The following is a 12,641-nucleotide window of genomic DNA, read 5'->3' as shown; positions in this document are numbered from 1 at the left end:
CTCCTGTCTCACTTTGACAAACACTATAGAAAACTGTGCAGAAATGCTTGTTCCTGCAACCTTCACAGTGAACTTCTATTACTCAAAAGGGTGTGATTTGATAAACATCAAACAAACATCAGAACAACCTTAAAGGCACCCAATGTCAGTAATTATGATTTATCCTTATTTCCTTTTCACCTCACCTTCCTACTACTCCCAGTGCACACACACAGAGAGCTTATCCCCTGAGCAGAAAGATGTCCAAGTGCAATCACTTGGCAGAAAAAATGTTATTTCATTCCTTTCAGTGAGATAGGGCATATTTAATTTAAATTATATACAAATGAAGGCTACAGGTCACAGAAGAGGTGGCACACAGCTCTCCAGAGAATAAAATATTATCCTCCCTAAAACCTTGACCATCTGTCAATTTAAGTCGATAATTTGGATGTTTTTTTCAAGTCACAGAGGCTTTAGAAGTGGGAGGCATTATCCAAAATGAACCAAAATTAATGGAAGATTTATTTCACTGAGTTTTGGATCAAACCATTATGTGAAGATACAAACAGCTTTGACACTTTGCCTGTGTTTAGTGTTATTACAACTTCCACAAAATTATAAAATATGTATTACTTACTAGGAAAAGATCCCACACCCACTTCGTGCCTGTGGGGACCCTGAGCCACAAGTCTGGTGCCAAATCTCAGCTGTAGCCTTTCTCACAGATGCTCTTTGCACAAAAGGGGATTATCAGAGAGGTACAAGCCATAAGAGAGCTGTATCCTCTCTCTGAAGAGATGAGAGAAAAAGGATCCTAGCTTGTTTTCTTCGCAGATTTTTCCTTCTTTCAAGAGACAAAATACATTTAGTAAACTCCCTCCTTATAATGAAATTGTGTCAAAGCTGAAAGTTTCATGGTTTGTTTGTTTGTTTGTTTTCCAGCTGAGGCTTTTAAGATACAATGTTTTAGCATTGTTGTAACATCCACAATAAATTAGAGAGTGCTGAAAATCTTCAAACTGCAAGATACAACAGAGATGCCTACTACTGCTCTGCTCTTGCAGGTCACTGCTTGGATCAACTCTGGTGATAGGAGAGTCATTTTATCTTAGTTACTCTTTTCATCTTCTGCTTCTTTGCTGAGAAACTTTTCACTACAGTTTTATGCAGCCAAAATTTATACTAGAAAAAAATAAAAAAAAAAATCATAATGCCAAAGTAATATTCCCATGACCTTTTGTCATTATTTTTAAGCCCAGCTGGTTCATGAACACCAGCCTACATATTATCATCAGAGCAAATGCTGTCTCAAAATTACCAAGATGTAGGAAAACATCATTTGCACAGAAGAATATAAAATGACACTACTGGTTAAAAGATAAGGCATATTGATAGAATTTTTCATGTGGCATTTTTATGTGATAATTAATTCTTATAAATCTGAGTTTCAGCCTCCATATAAGTAATTGAATGTTAATAGGCCATCCATACAGACTCTCCTTTTAAAATACCAATGAGATATCCCTTATGTTTATACATGTGTAAGTACAATTAAGACAGCAACCCAACTGGAAACAAAATTGCTTTAGTTAACCAACCATTGCAAGTCAATCAAATGTGGTATCAAATGTAATTGTAAAAGATTCATTTGGGGAATAACAGCAATTACTTCATACAGAATTCTCCATTCCTTCTTCCAGTTTACATACATTTTTTTCATGAGTCTCTATGCCAGAAAAATAATTGGACCATCACAAGTGTCGAAACCATCCCCTTTTCAATCTGTAGTGTACAAGAAATTTCAAACTGACAAGGCTGTTTCATTTAGATTTATTGGTTTGTACCTCTGAGTTGTAACTGCTTTAATCTAAAACATTCAAGCAGGCTTAATTTCTCCAGCTGTACAGGCACCTGGGGAATTGGGCAGTACCCACCGAGTAGGAAACACAGAATGGAATTTCTTTATTTCCCTGAAGCTAATCCTTTTGATTTGTCTTCATAAACTTCACAAATATTCTCTAAAGACCTAATAGCTTTCGAACAGGTAAGTCTTATTTTTGGGCCACAGATGTAAACTGCAGTTCAACTATTTTAACCAACTTTCCAAATTACCAGGAGCTACCATGTCACAATTCAAAATTTGTGGTCTTCAACCTCACAAGGGGCAGCAGAGGGGCAGACACTGATCTCTTCACTCTCATGACCAGTGACAGGACCCAAGGAAACAGCTGAGGTGGAGGAGATTTAGGTTGGATTTTAGGGAAAGGATTTTCATCCATTGGGTGTTTGAGCACTGGAACAGGCTCCCCAGGGCAGTGCTCACAGCACAAAGCCTGCAGAGTTCAAGAAGCACTTGGACAATGTTCTCAGGCCCATGATATGATCCTTGGGGTATCCTGTGCAGGGCCAGGAGTTGGACTTGATGACCCTGGTAGGTCCCTTCAAACTCACCATAGTCTATGATTCCATGAAAGTGAAAGAAGGTAGGTTTACATCAGGCAGTAGGAAGAAATTATTTCCAGTGAAGGTGGTGAGGCAATGCCACAGGTTTCCCAGAGTGGTTCCCTGGAAGTGTTCAAGGCCAGGTTGGATGAGGCTCTGAGCAACCTGGTTTAGTGGAAGGTGTCCCTGCCCATGGCAGGGGGGTCAGAACAAGATGAGCTTTTAGGTCCCTTCCAATCTAAACCATGCTGTGATTCTGTCATTTATCCAAAACCCAAAACTTAAGTTTTTAGTTTTGTTCTTCATTGTTTGGTCTTCTTGAAGTAGTTGGAATTTAATATATTGTAGTAGTTAAAATATTAGAAGAAATTATACTCTCATTCAATTAGAAATAGTACCTAAAAGGGATTTTAGTAGATGTCAATTTGTATGTCTGTAAATAGTTTAGCCTCCTACCTTTTCTTCTAAAGGACAAGCAAATTTTGTTCTTTAGACAATTTGGACAGTCTTTCCACTAAATCATTAGGTAAAATTTCAAAAAATAAAAAAAAAAAAAAAAGAATCAGTGGGAGTAAATCTGTGTTTTTTCCCTGTGCTAGCTTATTTCAAAAGATCATATCTATGATGCTGAATTTTTATTATACTGTGACATTAACCTGAAAATAAAATCTTTAATGCTTGCACGTTTCTTTTGCCATGAATTGTGCAAAACCCACTCATATTTAGAATAAGGCGTTAGAACAGGCACTCTGGCAGTCTTCTGAGTGACACATCCCTTGTAGCTCTGGACAGACCTTGGTCTCATGGTCAGCCTTCTTTGCCCTTCTTTTTTTGCATACGTTCCACTCAAGTCAGCCCATACACCCTTCCCCAGAAGGAATGCTCGTGACATTTTCTCCTTAAAACTCCACAGGCTATTATTCTGCTGAAATCTGACTGTCAAGGACATTGCTGATCACAAGCTCATTAGAAGCAGAAATAGCTTGTCCCATGAGTTTCCTTCTACAGTGACTCATGTGCATTGCTGCTGGAAGGGCTTTCATCACCCAAAACCAAATCCCAGATGAGAAATGAACTTCATGCAGCATGATGCAGACCATTCATAATGCTATCAGAAGTACTTTCAGAACCCTAAACTGCAGAATAGCTTTACAGTCTATCTTCTATTTTCCATCACAGCCATTAGGAGAATGAATCTTCCAGTGAAAATTAAGTTTATCAGAAAGATCAGTGTGCAGACTAATTTGAGCAGGCATTTTCTTAAAAGTAGGCCAGAAGAGAAGAAAGATTACTTCTGGCAAAAATGGAACAAATTAAATTATAAGAGGCTTAATACATTTATTTGAAATTTAATTGCATAACCTAATGTCAAGGTTATTCTATGGTGCACACTGTTCTGATCCAAATTCAAAACAGTAAAGTACAATCTCAGTTTGAAGATACTTTATTATAAATTCAACCACATCTTTTTCCCAATACTGACCATAGTCTTTGCCTGAACCATACATAACATTAATATAAAATAACATTTCCAAATTATGAGATGTCTCCTTCGCAATGAATTCTGATAAAACCTGAAGCCTCTTTGGCTAGTGCAAAAAAAGGGTAAAAAGAAAAACAAAAGCTGAGGCAGTATTGACATGATGCCTGAATGTACTGCAGAAGCAAAATGATTAGCATGAGATTCTGACTGTATTCACACAGTTCTGCACTGAGTCCATCAAGCTGCAAGTTTTGTTTTCTATTCACAAGAGAGACAGATTAGCAGAAAAGGTCGCTGCAGCATTCTTGTTATAGCATCTCCATGGAATATGCATTCTGTGTTTCACAGTGTATTAGAAGCTGTGCCTGTGCAGAGAGCACACTTCAAAGCATTCAGGCTGTGTCCAGGCTCTCTGTACTCCTAAAGCCAGTCACTCCTGTCTGAATTATACAGCCTGACCTCAGGGCTTTTTGTCTGTTTTCAGATCTCCATGTGCCTGAGTAAGACTGGATCAGAATGAATGTTTAGGCTGGTTTTGAATTTGACTGGGTTAGAATTAATTTTCTTCATTGTAGCTAGCATGGGCTATATTTTGGATCTGTGCTAGAAACACTGTTGGTAATTCTGGTGTGTTTTTTTTTTTATTGCTGAGCAGTGCTTTTGCACAGCCAAGGCCTTTTCAGCTTCTCACTCTGCCCCAGCAGTGAGGAATGAACAGCTGACCCCAACTGACCCAAGGGATATTCCATACCATATGGCATCATGCTTAGCATATAATGCTGGGGGAAAAAAAGGAAAGGGGTGGACTTTTGGAGTGATGGTGTTTCTCTTCACAAGTTATCCTTTGGGGCAAAGGACCCTGCTTTCCTGGGGATGGATGAACATCTGCCTGCCCATGGGAAGTGGAGAGGGAATTCCTTGTTTTGCTTTGCTTCTGCACACAGTTTTGCTTTACTTATGAAACTGTCTTTATCTCAACCCATGAGTTTTCTCATTTTTCCTCTTGCAATTCTCTCCCCCATCCCAAGGAAGTGGGAATGAGCAGGTGCCTGTGCAGTGCTTTCTTGTCAGCTGGGGTTAAACCACAACATTCTTAGAAAACCATTGTGCATTTAACTGTGTGCCACTGTGATTCTCGTGGATGTGCAAACACAGTAGATGTTTCTAGGAGCACCATGTAAATGTATCATTCGCTTTTATTTCTGTAGGAACATGTAATAAAGGCATAATAAATAACTTTGACTCTTAGGAGGGAACTGTAGCTTAAAATTAAGAGGTTTATAATCATGCAGCACCATATTAATTTGGCTTGATTGGTAATAAAAAATCAATATTGTACATTTTACTATCATGTCACTTATTTTTCAATAAAGCCTGAAATTACTAAAGAAGATAAATTAATGTTTGATCAGGTTAAGGCCTCTTCCAGCAGTACTAGAATGTTGAAGAGAAGAGATTCAGTTAGTAAAATATGGAAAGGCAACTTGTAAAAATAAGCACACTTTTAACTGATAGCAACCATCACTCAGATGTCCTCTCTGCAATCGTTCCTTTTCTGTCAAAACAAACAGATGTCTTGTGAACAACTCAGAGCTACATCCCTGGGTCTGTGTAGCTCCCTATGAGCTTCTGAAGGGAAAAGTTCACTTTCTTCTCTAGACACAATGACCGAGACTGTTTACTGAATTAAATAAAATGCCCATTCACAGTCAATGACTCCTGTAGTGGATGTATAAACAACATATATTTGAAAGACTACAGTTAACATTTCAAAGAAGAAAAGTTCAAGAAGGTCAAAATGAGAAAAACTGAAACTTACCCCAAACTCATCTCTCCACTGATGTGATGCTTGGTACTTCTCTGCTTCTTTAGCAAGGCGCTGAAGAACAGAGAGAAGAAATAAATTTTAGTCTTTACTGATTCTTTACATAGAAAAGTCTTTCTTTTTTACTTTTTTTCATATGCATGTTTTCTCTATATAAATTTTATATATCTATGGTTTTTTGCACTTACTTGAAAATTATGTATATTTGAGTAAAGGTGAACCATCTCATCTAAAAAATGTTATTTTCTGCATTATTGGATATTTAAGTACTGTAATGCATTAGAAAACTTAACCCTCACTCCAATATAATTTAAGAGGCTCTAGTCAAGTTCAAAATTCATCAACATCCTGCTGAAAATATTTTTTCCTTACACATACTACCTTGTCTTATGTGCATTAATTTAAACTACCACCCTATAACAAGTACATATTAGAATATTAAAACACCATGTTATGGACATTTATTTCTCCATTATATCATTTAGCTTCAATTACAGAAACTACTAACAGCCCTGTGATTATTAGGGACGCATAAAAAGTCAGTAATTTGGAACTAACTGGAGTCCAATCTCATGGATTGGATTAGCAGCCGGACAGTAACAGGCATGTTCCTAGAGGACATTTCCCCCATATTTATTACTTCGAAAAAAATCCACTTTCCACTTAGCCCCACAGGAAGCAAAACACAGTGTACAGGAATTTACTCTTTCAAATCAATCTCTTATACAGACACATCCATTAGATTGGATGATATGTTCCTCCTCATACAAAATTTGAAGTCTTTGAAAAAAAGCTGTTTGGACACACTCCTTAGAAGTTTCCTACAATTTTGCACATAAAAGTTGCCAAGGTAATGCAAGTTCTCCAGCTGAGCTGCACACAGATTCCCTCATCCCTAAAGCAAGCCAACTCATTCTGAAGTATCTACCTGATGTGCATGTATTTCATGTGGACTCAGCCATGTCCTAATTGTTGAGTGACTTACTTTCAGAACTAAATTATTTCATGGCCCAATAAAAATTTTACCAACTGTTTTCAGGGAGTCATGGTCCCTGTCTAACAGACACTGCCTGACTATATCCACCAGATAAGTAGGGATGAAAATGCTTACTGTGAAACAATAAGTCTGATCATCCTTTTAACATTCAGACCAATCCCTACACAAAATGAACAGCAGGTCTAAGTCACATTTTCAGTTGAGTCACCTTGTCAGTTCTTTCTAACAACCAAAAAGAATATGACCAGAAAGTCCATGTAAGCTGGAATGGCAGAGATGGTGCTGTCAGAACCTCACCTCAGACCTGTCCCAGATTACAGCTGCCTGTGTCACCTCACCCCAAGCACAATCATCTCCCTCCCCACTCAAACAACCACCAGGATGATCCATTTCAAATGGCAAAACTTAGGATATTTTCCTTATTTTTAGGTTTCTAATCATTCTGTAAAAACAGAAAACACCTCAACAAACCTGTGTACTCTCCTGCCACAAAATGTGTCCCCACTCAATTGTTTTATTGTCAATTCAAATGATTCTGAGCGAACAGAAAGCTACCAGCACCGTACAGGCATTGCCCACTGGAAGTACCTCCACAATAACCAAGCACCACATTAACCAAAGGAAATCTATGGTATAATTTCATGCGTTATACTGGGAAAAAGCACAGTTCAACTCTCAACTGCTCCGAACAAACGCCTACAGTATTTTAATTTTTTTGGTATGATACTTGGACAACTTTGTCCATCTAATTAATTCACTCAATCTAGCCAGTTCCGCATCTAAATTTCTCTATCCTCTGATAAATTCAAGCTGATTAAGTCATATTTCACCAGATTGTAGCAAAGCAAGATATAACACTTACTACATGTGTAAATAGCTGCAGTTAACACTGCCCTCAGATTTCCTTCACACTCTGCTCCATTGCTTTAAGGTACTCAGAACCATAAGAGACAGTAGAACTCAAATACACAAACTGAAAGATGGATTAGGGAGAGAAATATATACTGATCATTAGGACTTTTAAGAATTTTCCATGGAAAGAGCTGCAGCCATGCTTGAAATTCCTCAGCTCCACTGGTAGATTTCTCAGCTAACCTGCACTATGAAGTGACAATGCTTAAAGCACATTAAAAGAAAATGTAGTTTTGGGTTGTGTTCTCTTGTTTCAAATGAAGGGAAAAAAATATCCCTCATAAAATAGATATTATATTCTTACTCCCTATTTTGAATTTTTCTGTCAGGTTTCAGTTAAAACCCATTCTAACTGCCTAAGCAACCTTCTAAAATAACCCTACATGCAATATCTACAATGCTTTATACCTTAAAATAGCCTCCAAAATGAGAAGCTGCCATCTGGGGCATGTGTACAGAGCTCTGCTAAAGGTAATCAAGCTCATACAAAAGTACAAGCAAACTGTTTAGAAACAGTAATAACCTATGAGAAAGCAGCTGTTCCTTGACTCCTAAAAACCAAACTCAGCACCATAATGGAAGTAGACATGACAACAAGACAGGACCATGCATAGAGGCTCCAGCAACAGGCTGAGATATCTTTTTGATTTCTTCAACACTGCTTAGCTGCAGAATCTCTGCATTTTTCTCTACTGTCTGAAAATCAGTATTTTTTTAATGTTGTTGTTCCAGTTATTTGATCAATTTTTAAAAAATTTATCTGCCATGTGTCAAATATTTTAGCTGGAATGTATATTTAAAATGTACTTCCTAGTATGCTGTGTCAACACTCCTTGGCCAAAAATCGCCAGCCAGTTAAGCAAACTCAAATTACCTGTGCTTTTTATCGTGACACAAGGAGAGACCAATTTTTCATCTCTCAAAGGAACCATGCCTGCTTCCTTTTGAGGTATGCAAATGTCAGGTCTGGCCTTCCCTGTTTTGATGGAAGAGTCTCTGGAGAATGCAGACAGAGAAGCTGCACAGCAGCCTGGCTGACACCTGGCGCTTCCCATTCTCCCTCTCATTACAATGATGGTTTAATATGGCAACAGCTTCTTTAAGACCATGGCCCACTACAGCTCCCTACAGACTTCTCCAGGAAATTCTAAAATCCCAAGATTAAAATTTTTATTTGCAAGAAAATATCAAGAAATTGTTTAAAACAGTATTCCTGTATATTAGCATTTAATACTTTCTTCCTCCGTGCCTCTGTATTGTGTGCTGTGAAGATGAAAGCTGTAAGATGTTTTACTGCCTTGAACAAAGCTCTATTTAACATCTTTTTGGATACAAGGTATGAAAAACAGAACAACAGTAAAAAGGGAAAAAGAAAAAAACTAACGTAACAGAAATGTTCTGGCTTACTTCAATATTTTGAAAGAACCCTACTTCGTGCAGTCTGCTGGAGAACACAGATTTACTTTGAAGTAGTAAATAAATTGAGAAACCATGACCAGGGAGAGAGGGCTGCAAAGGCTAACAGAATGCTGTAGCATCTATTCATGTGCTTTTGGAGGATGCCAGACAGCTGTGAGATGGCGTTTCTAAGTAAAGGATCAAAACAGCTGATGCCAGATTTAGCCAGTGTGATTGACACAGTAGCTGATGTCAAAATTAAGGTGCTTGGAAGCACTGTGATTAAACAAGCAATTTGTTTAATAAATTTTCCTAGATTAAACAATTACTTATATCTCTTTGTTTTGTTGTTTTATTTTTTTTTAATTAGTAATGAGAAGTGTTCTCTCTTTTTTTCCTAAGTAGGCTGCAGTGTGCATTATTTTCAGGAATTTTCAGAATACTTAGCTCATCAATTAAAAAAAAAAATAATAAAAAAAAAATTATCCCTTGAAAAACAGTCACTGCCCAAAAGTAAGTATTCCTAATCAAACTTTGAAAGGGGTCAAGAGTTACCTTCCTCTAGATTTCCTTGTATCTTTCAAAGAGAAAGGTTACATTTAAAGGAAAACAGCTATTGAAAAGCTAGATAAGGTGTGTTATTCATTCCTCCAGCCTACGAACTATTCTCAAACTTTTACAGGGATTATAAAAGATTATATACACACAAACAAACACACAAATAATAGAAAAGGAAAACATCAACAAAAAAAGACCCAAAGCGCAGCTGCTTGTCAATCTCAAAGCCCTCTATTTTCCAAGGTCTTGTCCCCAGCTTCCACGTCCACATTACCATCTCTGAAAGACAGCCTTTGATGCAGCACAGACTGCAAGAATCTTTATCTGATCTGTAAAGATCAACTCCCCAGAAGGTCCATTCATCTTCTAGCCTTCATTTTTTGCGTATATGTCATATTTTTATCTCTTCCTAGCCAGCACAGGTTTCTGTCAGCAAATGGCCCAATTAAAATTATATTCAGTACAATGAAATAAATCTTTTTTCTTTGCTTCACACTCTAAGTATTTTATTTGAAAATAATATTCATCTACTTCTTGCTATATTAAGCTATTATAAAATGTGTAAGCTATCACTAGCTCACAAACTTTCTAAAACACAAAATCCAGGGATTTTTTAGGTTATTTTAAGAAAATAAATACCCAGGAAAAAATATATCAATATCAAGTTAAATAGAACAATGTAGAACACCCAATGATTTTTGAGTCCTGATTGTAAAATATTATCCAAATATTCAAACCCGTTCTTGCTTGAACAGTGCAAAAGCCACAAGGAGTATGAGTAAAAGTGGTTTCACACATAGTTTTCATACATGTATATGAAATACAAATACATTTATTCCATAGTTGATTATGAATTCTGTGTAATAAATAATCCAAATATCCCTGAATTACCCTAATCAATATTTTTACCCTATTGTATAAAAAGATCACCCAGTCTGTCACAGAGAGTGTGATTTCAACAAACAACTGTGAACTGGAAGGTCAATAACTCAAAAGTGAGCATAGATGTGCTAATGATAGCAAGACCATAACCCTCACATAAATACATCTGGATTTATTTTCTTTGTTTTATTTCCATACTTCCAGCAGTGCATAGGAAGAGTTAAGAGGGACTGACTACACTTTTACATGTTATTCATAAATATATTTCCTATATGATCTTTCTTAGAAGTAGGCACTGATAATAATTATCACCACAAAAGCTGATCTAGATTTGATGAAGGCATGTCAGTTTGGATAAGATAGTTCCAACTATAAAACAGTATCTTATACTGAACCAAAGATATACCTAATTTTGCTGATTTCAATTGTAACCACAAGTTTTAATATTTCCTCTTTCAAGTAAATTTGTTTGCTTTTAAAAATATTGGGATTGTTAACACACAGGGACAAAAGTTTTCATGATAATTTGTATTTCCCTATGTCAAATAAGGACACTTTTTCCTAAGCTCTGCTGCATGCCATTATGTAAATGCCATAATCTTCTGCATAAGTGTTACCAGAATTTTAAACTTTTTTTTTTTTTTAACATATTGTGACTAACCACAGGTTTTTGTTTTTTGCTGATCTGCAGCTTGGTTATATTTTAGGTATTTACACTACAGAGTCACAGCTTCTCTTTACTCTGACATCTGCTGTGCCACATGATGGTAATGTGATCTGTGCTCTGTTAATGAGGATATCTGAAGCATATAAGGTCACAGAACGACTATGGTTATAATTGGTCGCCTATATTCTATACAGAATTTGTATGTTGTACTCCTCAGCTGCTCTCTGGGGACACTTTCACCTTTGTCATCTAGGGCAGCATTTGAATGATATTCATATGGAAAAAGGGTATACTAGGGGTCTGCTGACATTGTGATACTTACCAAAGTACTCTTCAGATAAAATTATTTGCCTAAATGTGTATTATCATTTAAGACAATCAGGACTTAGCACAACTTTTTGAGAAGCGAATGTTATTATACTCTGGACAACAGTTCAAAGTAGCACCTCAATCCTTGCCTTCCACTTTAGAAACAATTACCAGCAACCTAAAATGTTAATTTTTTTTTTTTCCTAATTCAGCTGTAGATTACAAAACTCAGCTTTAATTAAGCAGTAAGCACAAAATTACTTTTCATAATTTGTGTGCTTTTCTAATGCATTTCAAGCCATTTTTGCTTTATTCATATGAAGAGTAATTCTATTTCAGACCCTCTTAATCAGTTTTTCTAATAAGATGACCTCATATCCAAAACAAGGCTGTCATGTTGGCTAAAAAGAAACCTAATGGAAAAAATAAAACAACTTATTATCACCTCTCACAAATTTAGAAGACAGGGCTTTAAAGGATTTCAGTATCTGTTGATAGCTATAGTGAAAATCATTCTTTATGATTCAAGACAATCTTTATTCCTATTGTTTACTTAAATGAAAGAAAAAAAATTATGGCTGATGCTATACAGAGAACTTTTATTCCTCTCATGGTTTTCTAGTTCCAAAGCAAATCAAGGCACCAATCAGAAATCAATGGGAAATCAAATCTGAACAAGAGTACTTGAGATTACAGTAATGCAAAAAGAAAGTATTACAATACTTTCTGACATAAATAAATACGTTTATTTTAACAGAGAAAACTGAAATAGAGATGCTCTAAATGAATACATCCCACATGTGCTTTTGACACCTAAAATGTCACGTGCAATCACCTGTCACTGAAAAAGTGTCATATAAGAAAGGTATAAAAGGATAAAACCAAAAGAACATTTGTCACAGTAACACTTCTCCATTACATAAAAGCAGCCTTTCTCTAAAACATGAACTAGAAATAGCTCTTCTCTTCTATTTGTTCCTTTCTTTTAATGTATTAAGGAATTCCACTAATGCTAGTGAATTAACAAAAAGACAAAAGTAGCATAGTGGCAGTACTTCTCGTCCTGAAAGAGTGCTGAAAGAGTCTTTCAAATATATTACACATTATACTAGGATTCTCAGTTTTTAGTAAGAATCTAAAATCCTTCAGAAGTAGTCAAGTGTACAGATATTGTCAAACAGTTTTT

General features: G+C 36.3%; 1 protein-coding gene across 11 annotated transcripts in view; it reads right to left on the bottom strand.

The window, feature by feature from the left end:
- CACNA2D1 (calcium voltage-gated channel auxiliary subunit alpha2delta 1) overlaps positions 1–12,641 on the bottom strand; it is a 353,423-nt gene that overhangs the window by 181,547 nt on the left and 159,235 nt on the right. For all 11 annotated transcript variants that reach the window (XM_085083515.1, XM_085083490.1, XM_085083507.1 and 8 more), the window contains exon 4: positions 5,727–5,786. In XM_085083515.1, the coding sequence (XP_084939641.1) occupies positions 5,727–5,786 (60 nt within the window). The remainder of the gene's footprint in view (positions 1–5,726; positions 5,787–12,641) is intronic.

This window comes from Lichenostomus cassidix, chromosome 1Aa (assembly GCF_008360975.1).
Source record: "Lichenostomus cassidix isolate B80296 chromosome 1Aa, HeHo_3.0, whole genome shotgun sequence".
Taxonomy (NCBI): domain Eukaryota; kingdom Metazoa; phylum Chordata; class Aves; order Passeriformes; family Meliphagidae; genus Lichenostomus; species Lichenostomus cassidix.
Note: the sequence above shows the minus strand (reverse complement) of the source record. Positions and strands in the feature narration are given on the sequence as shown.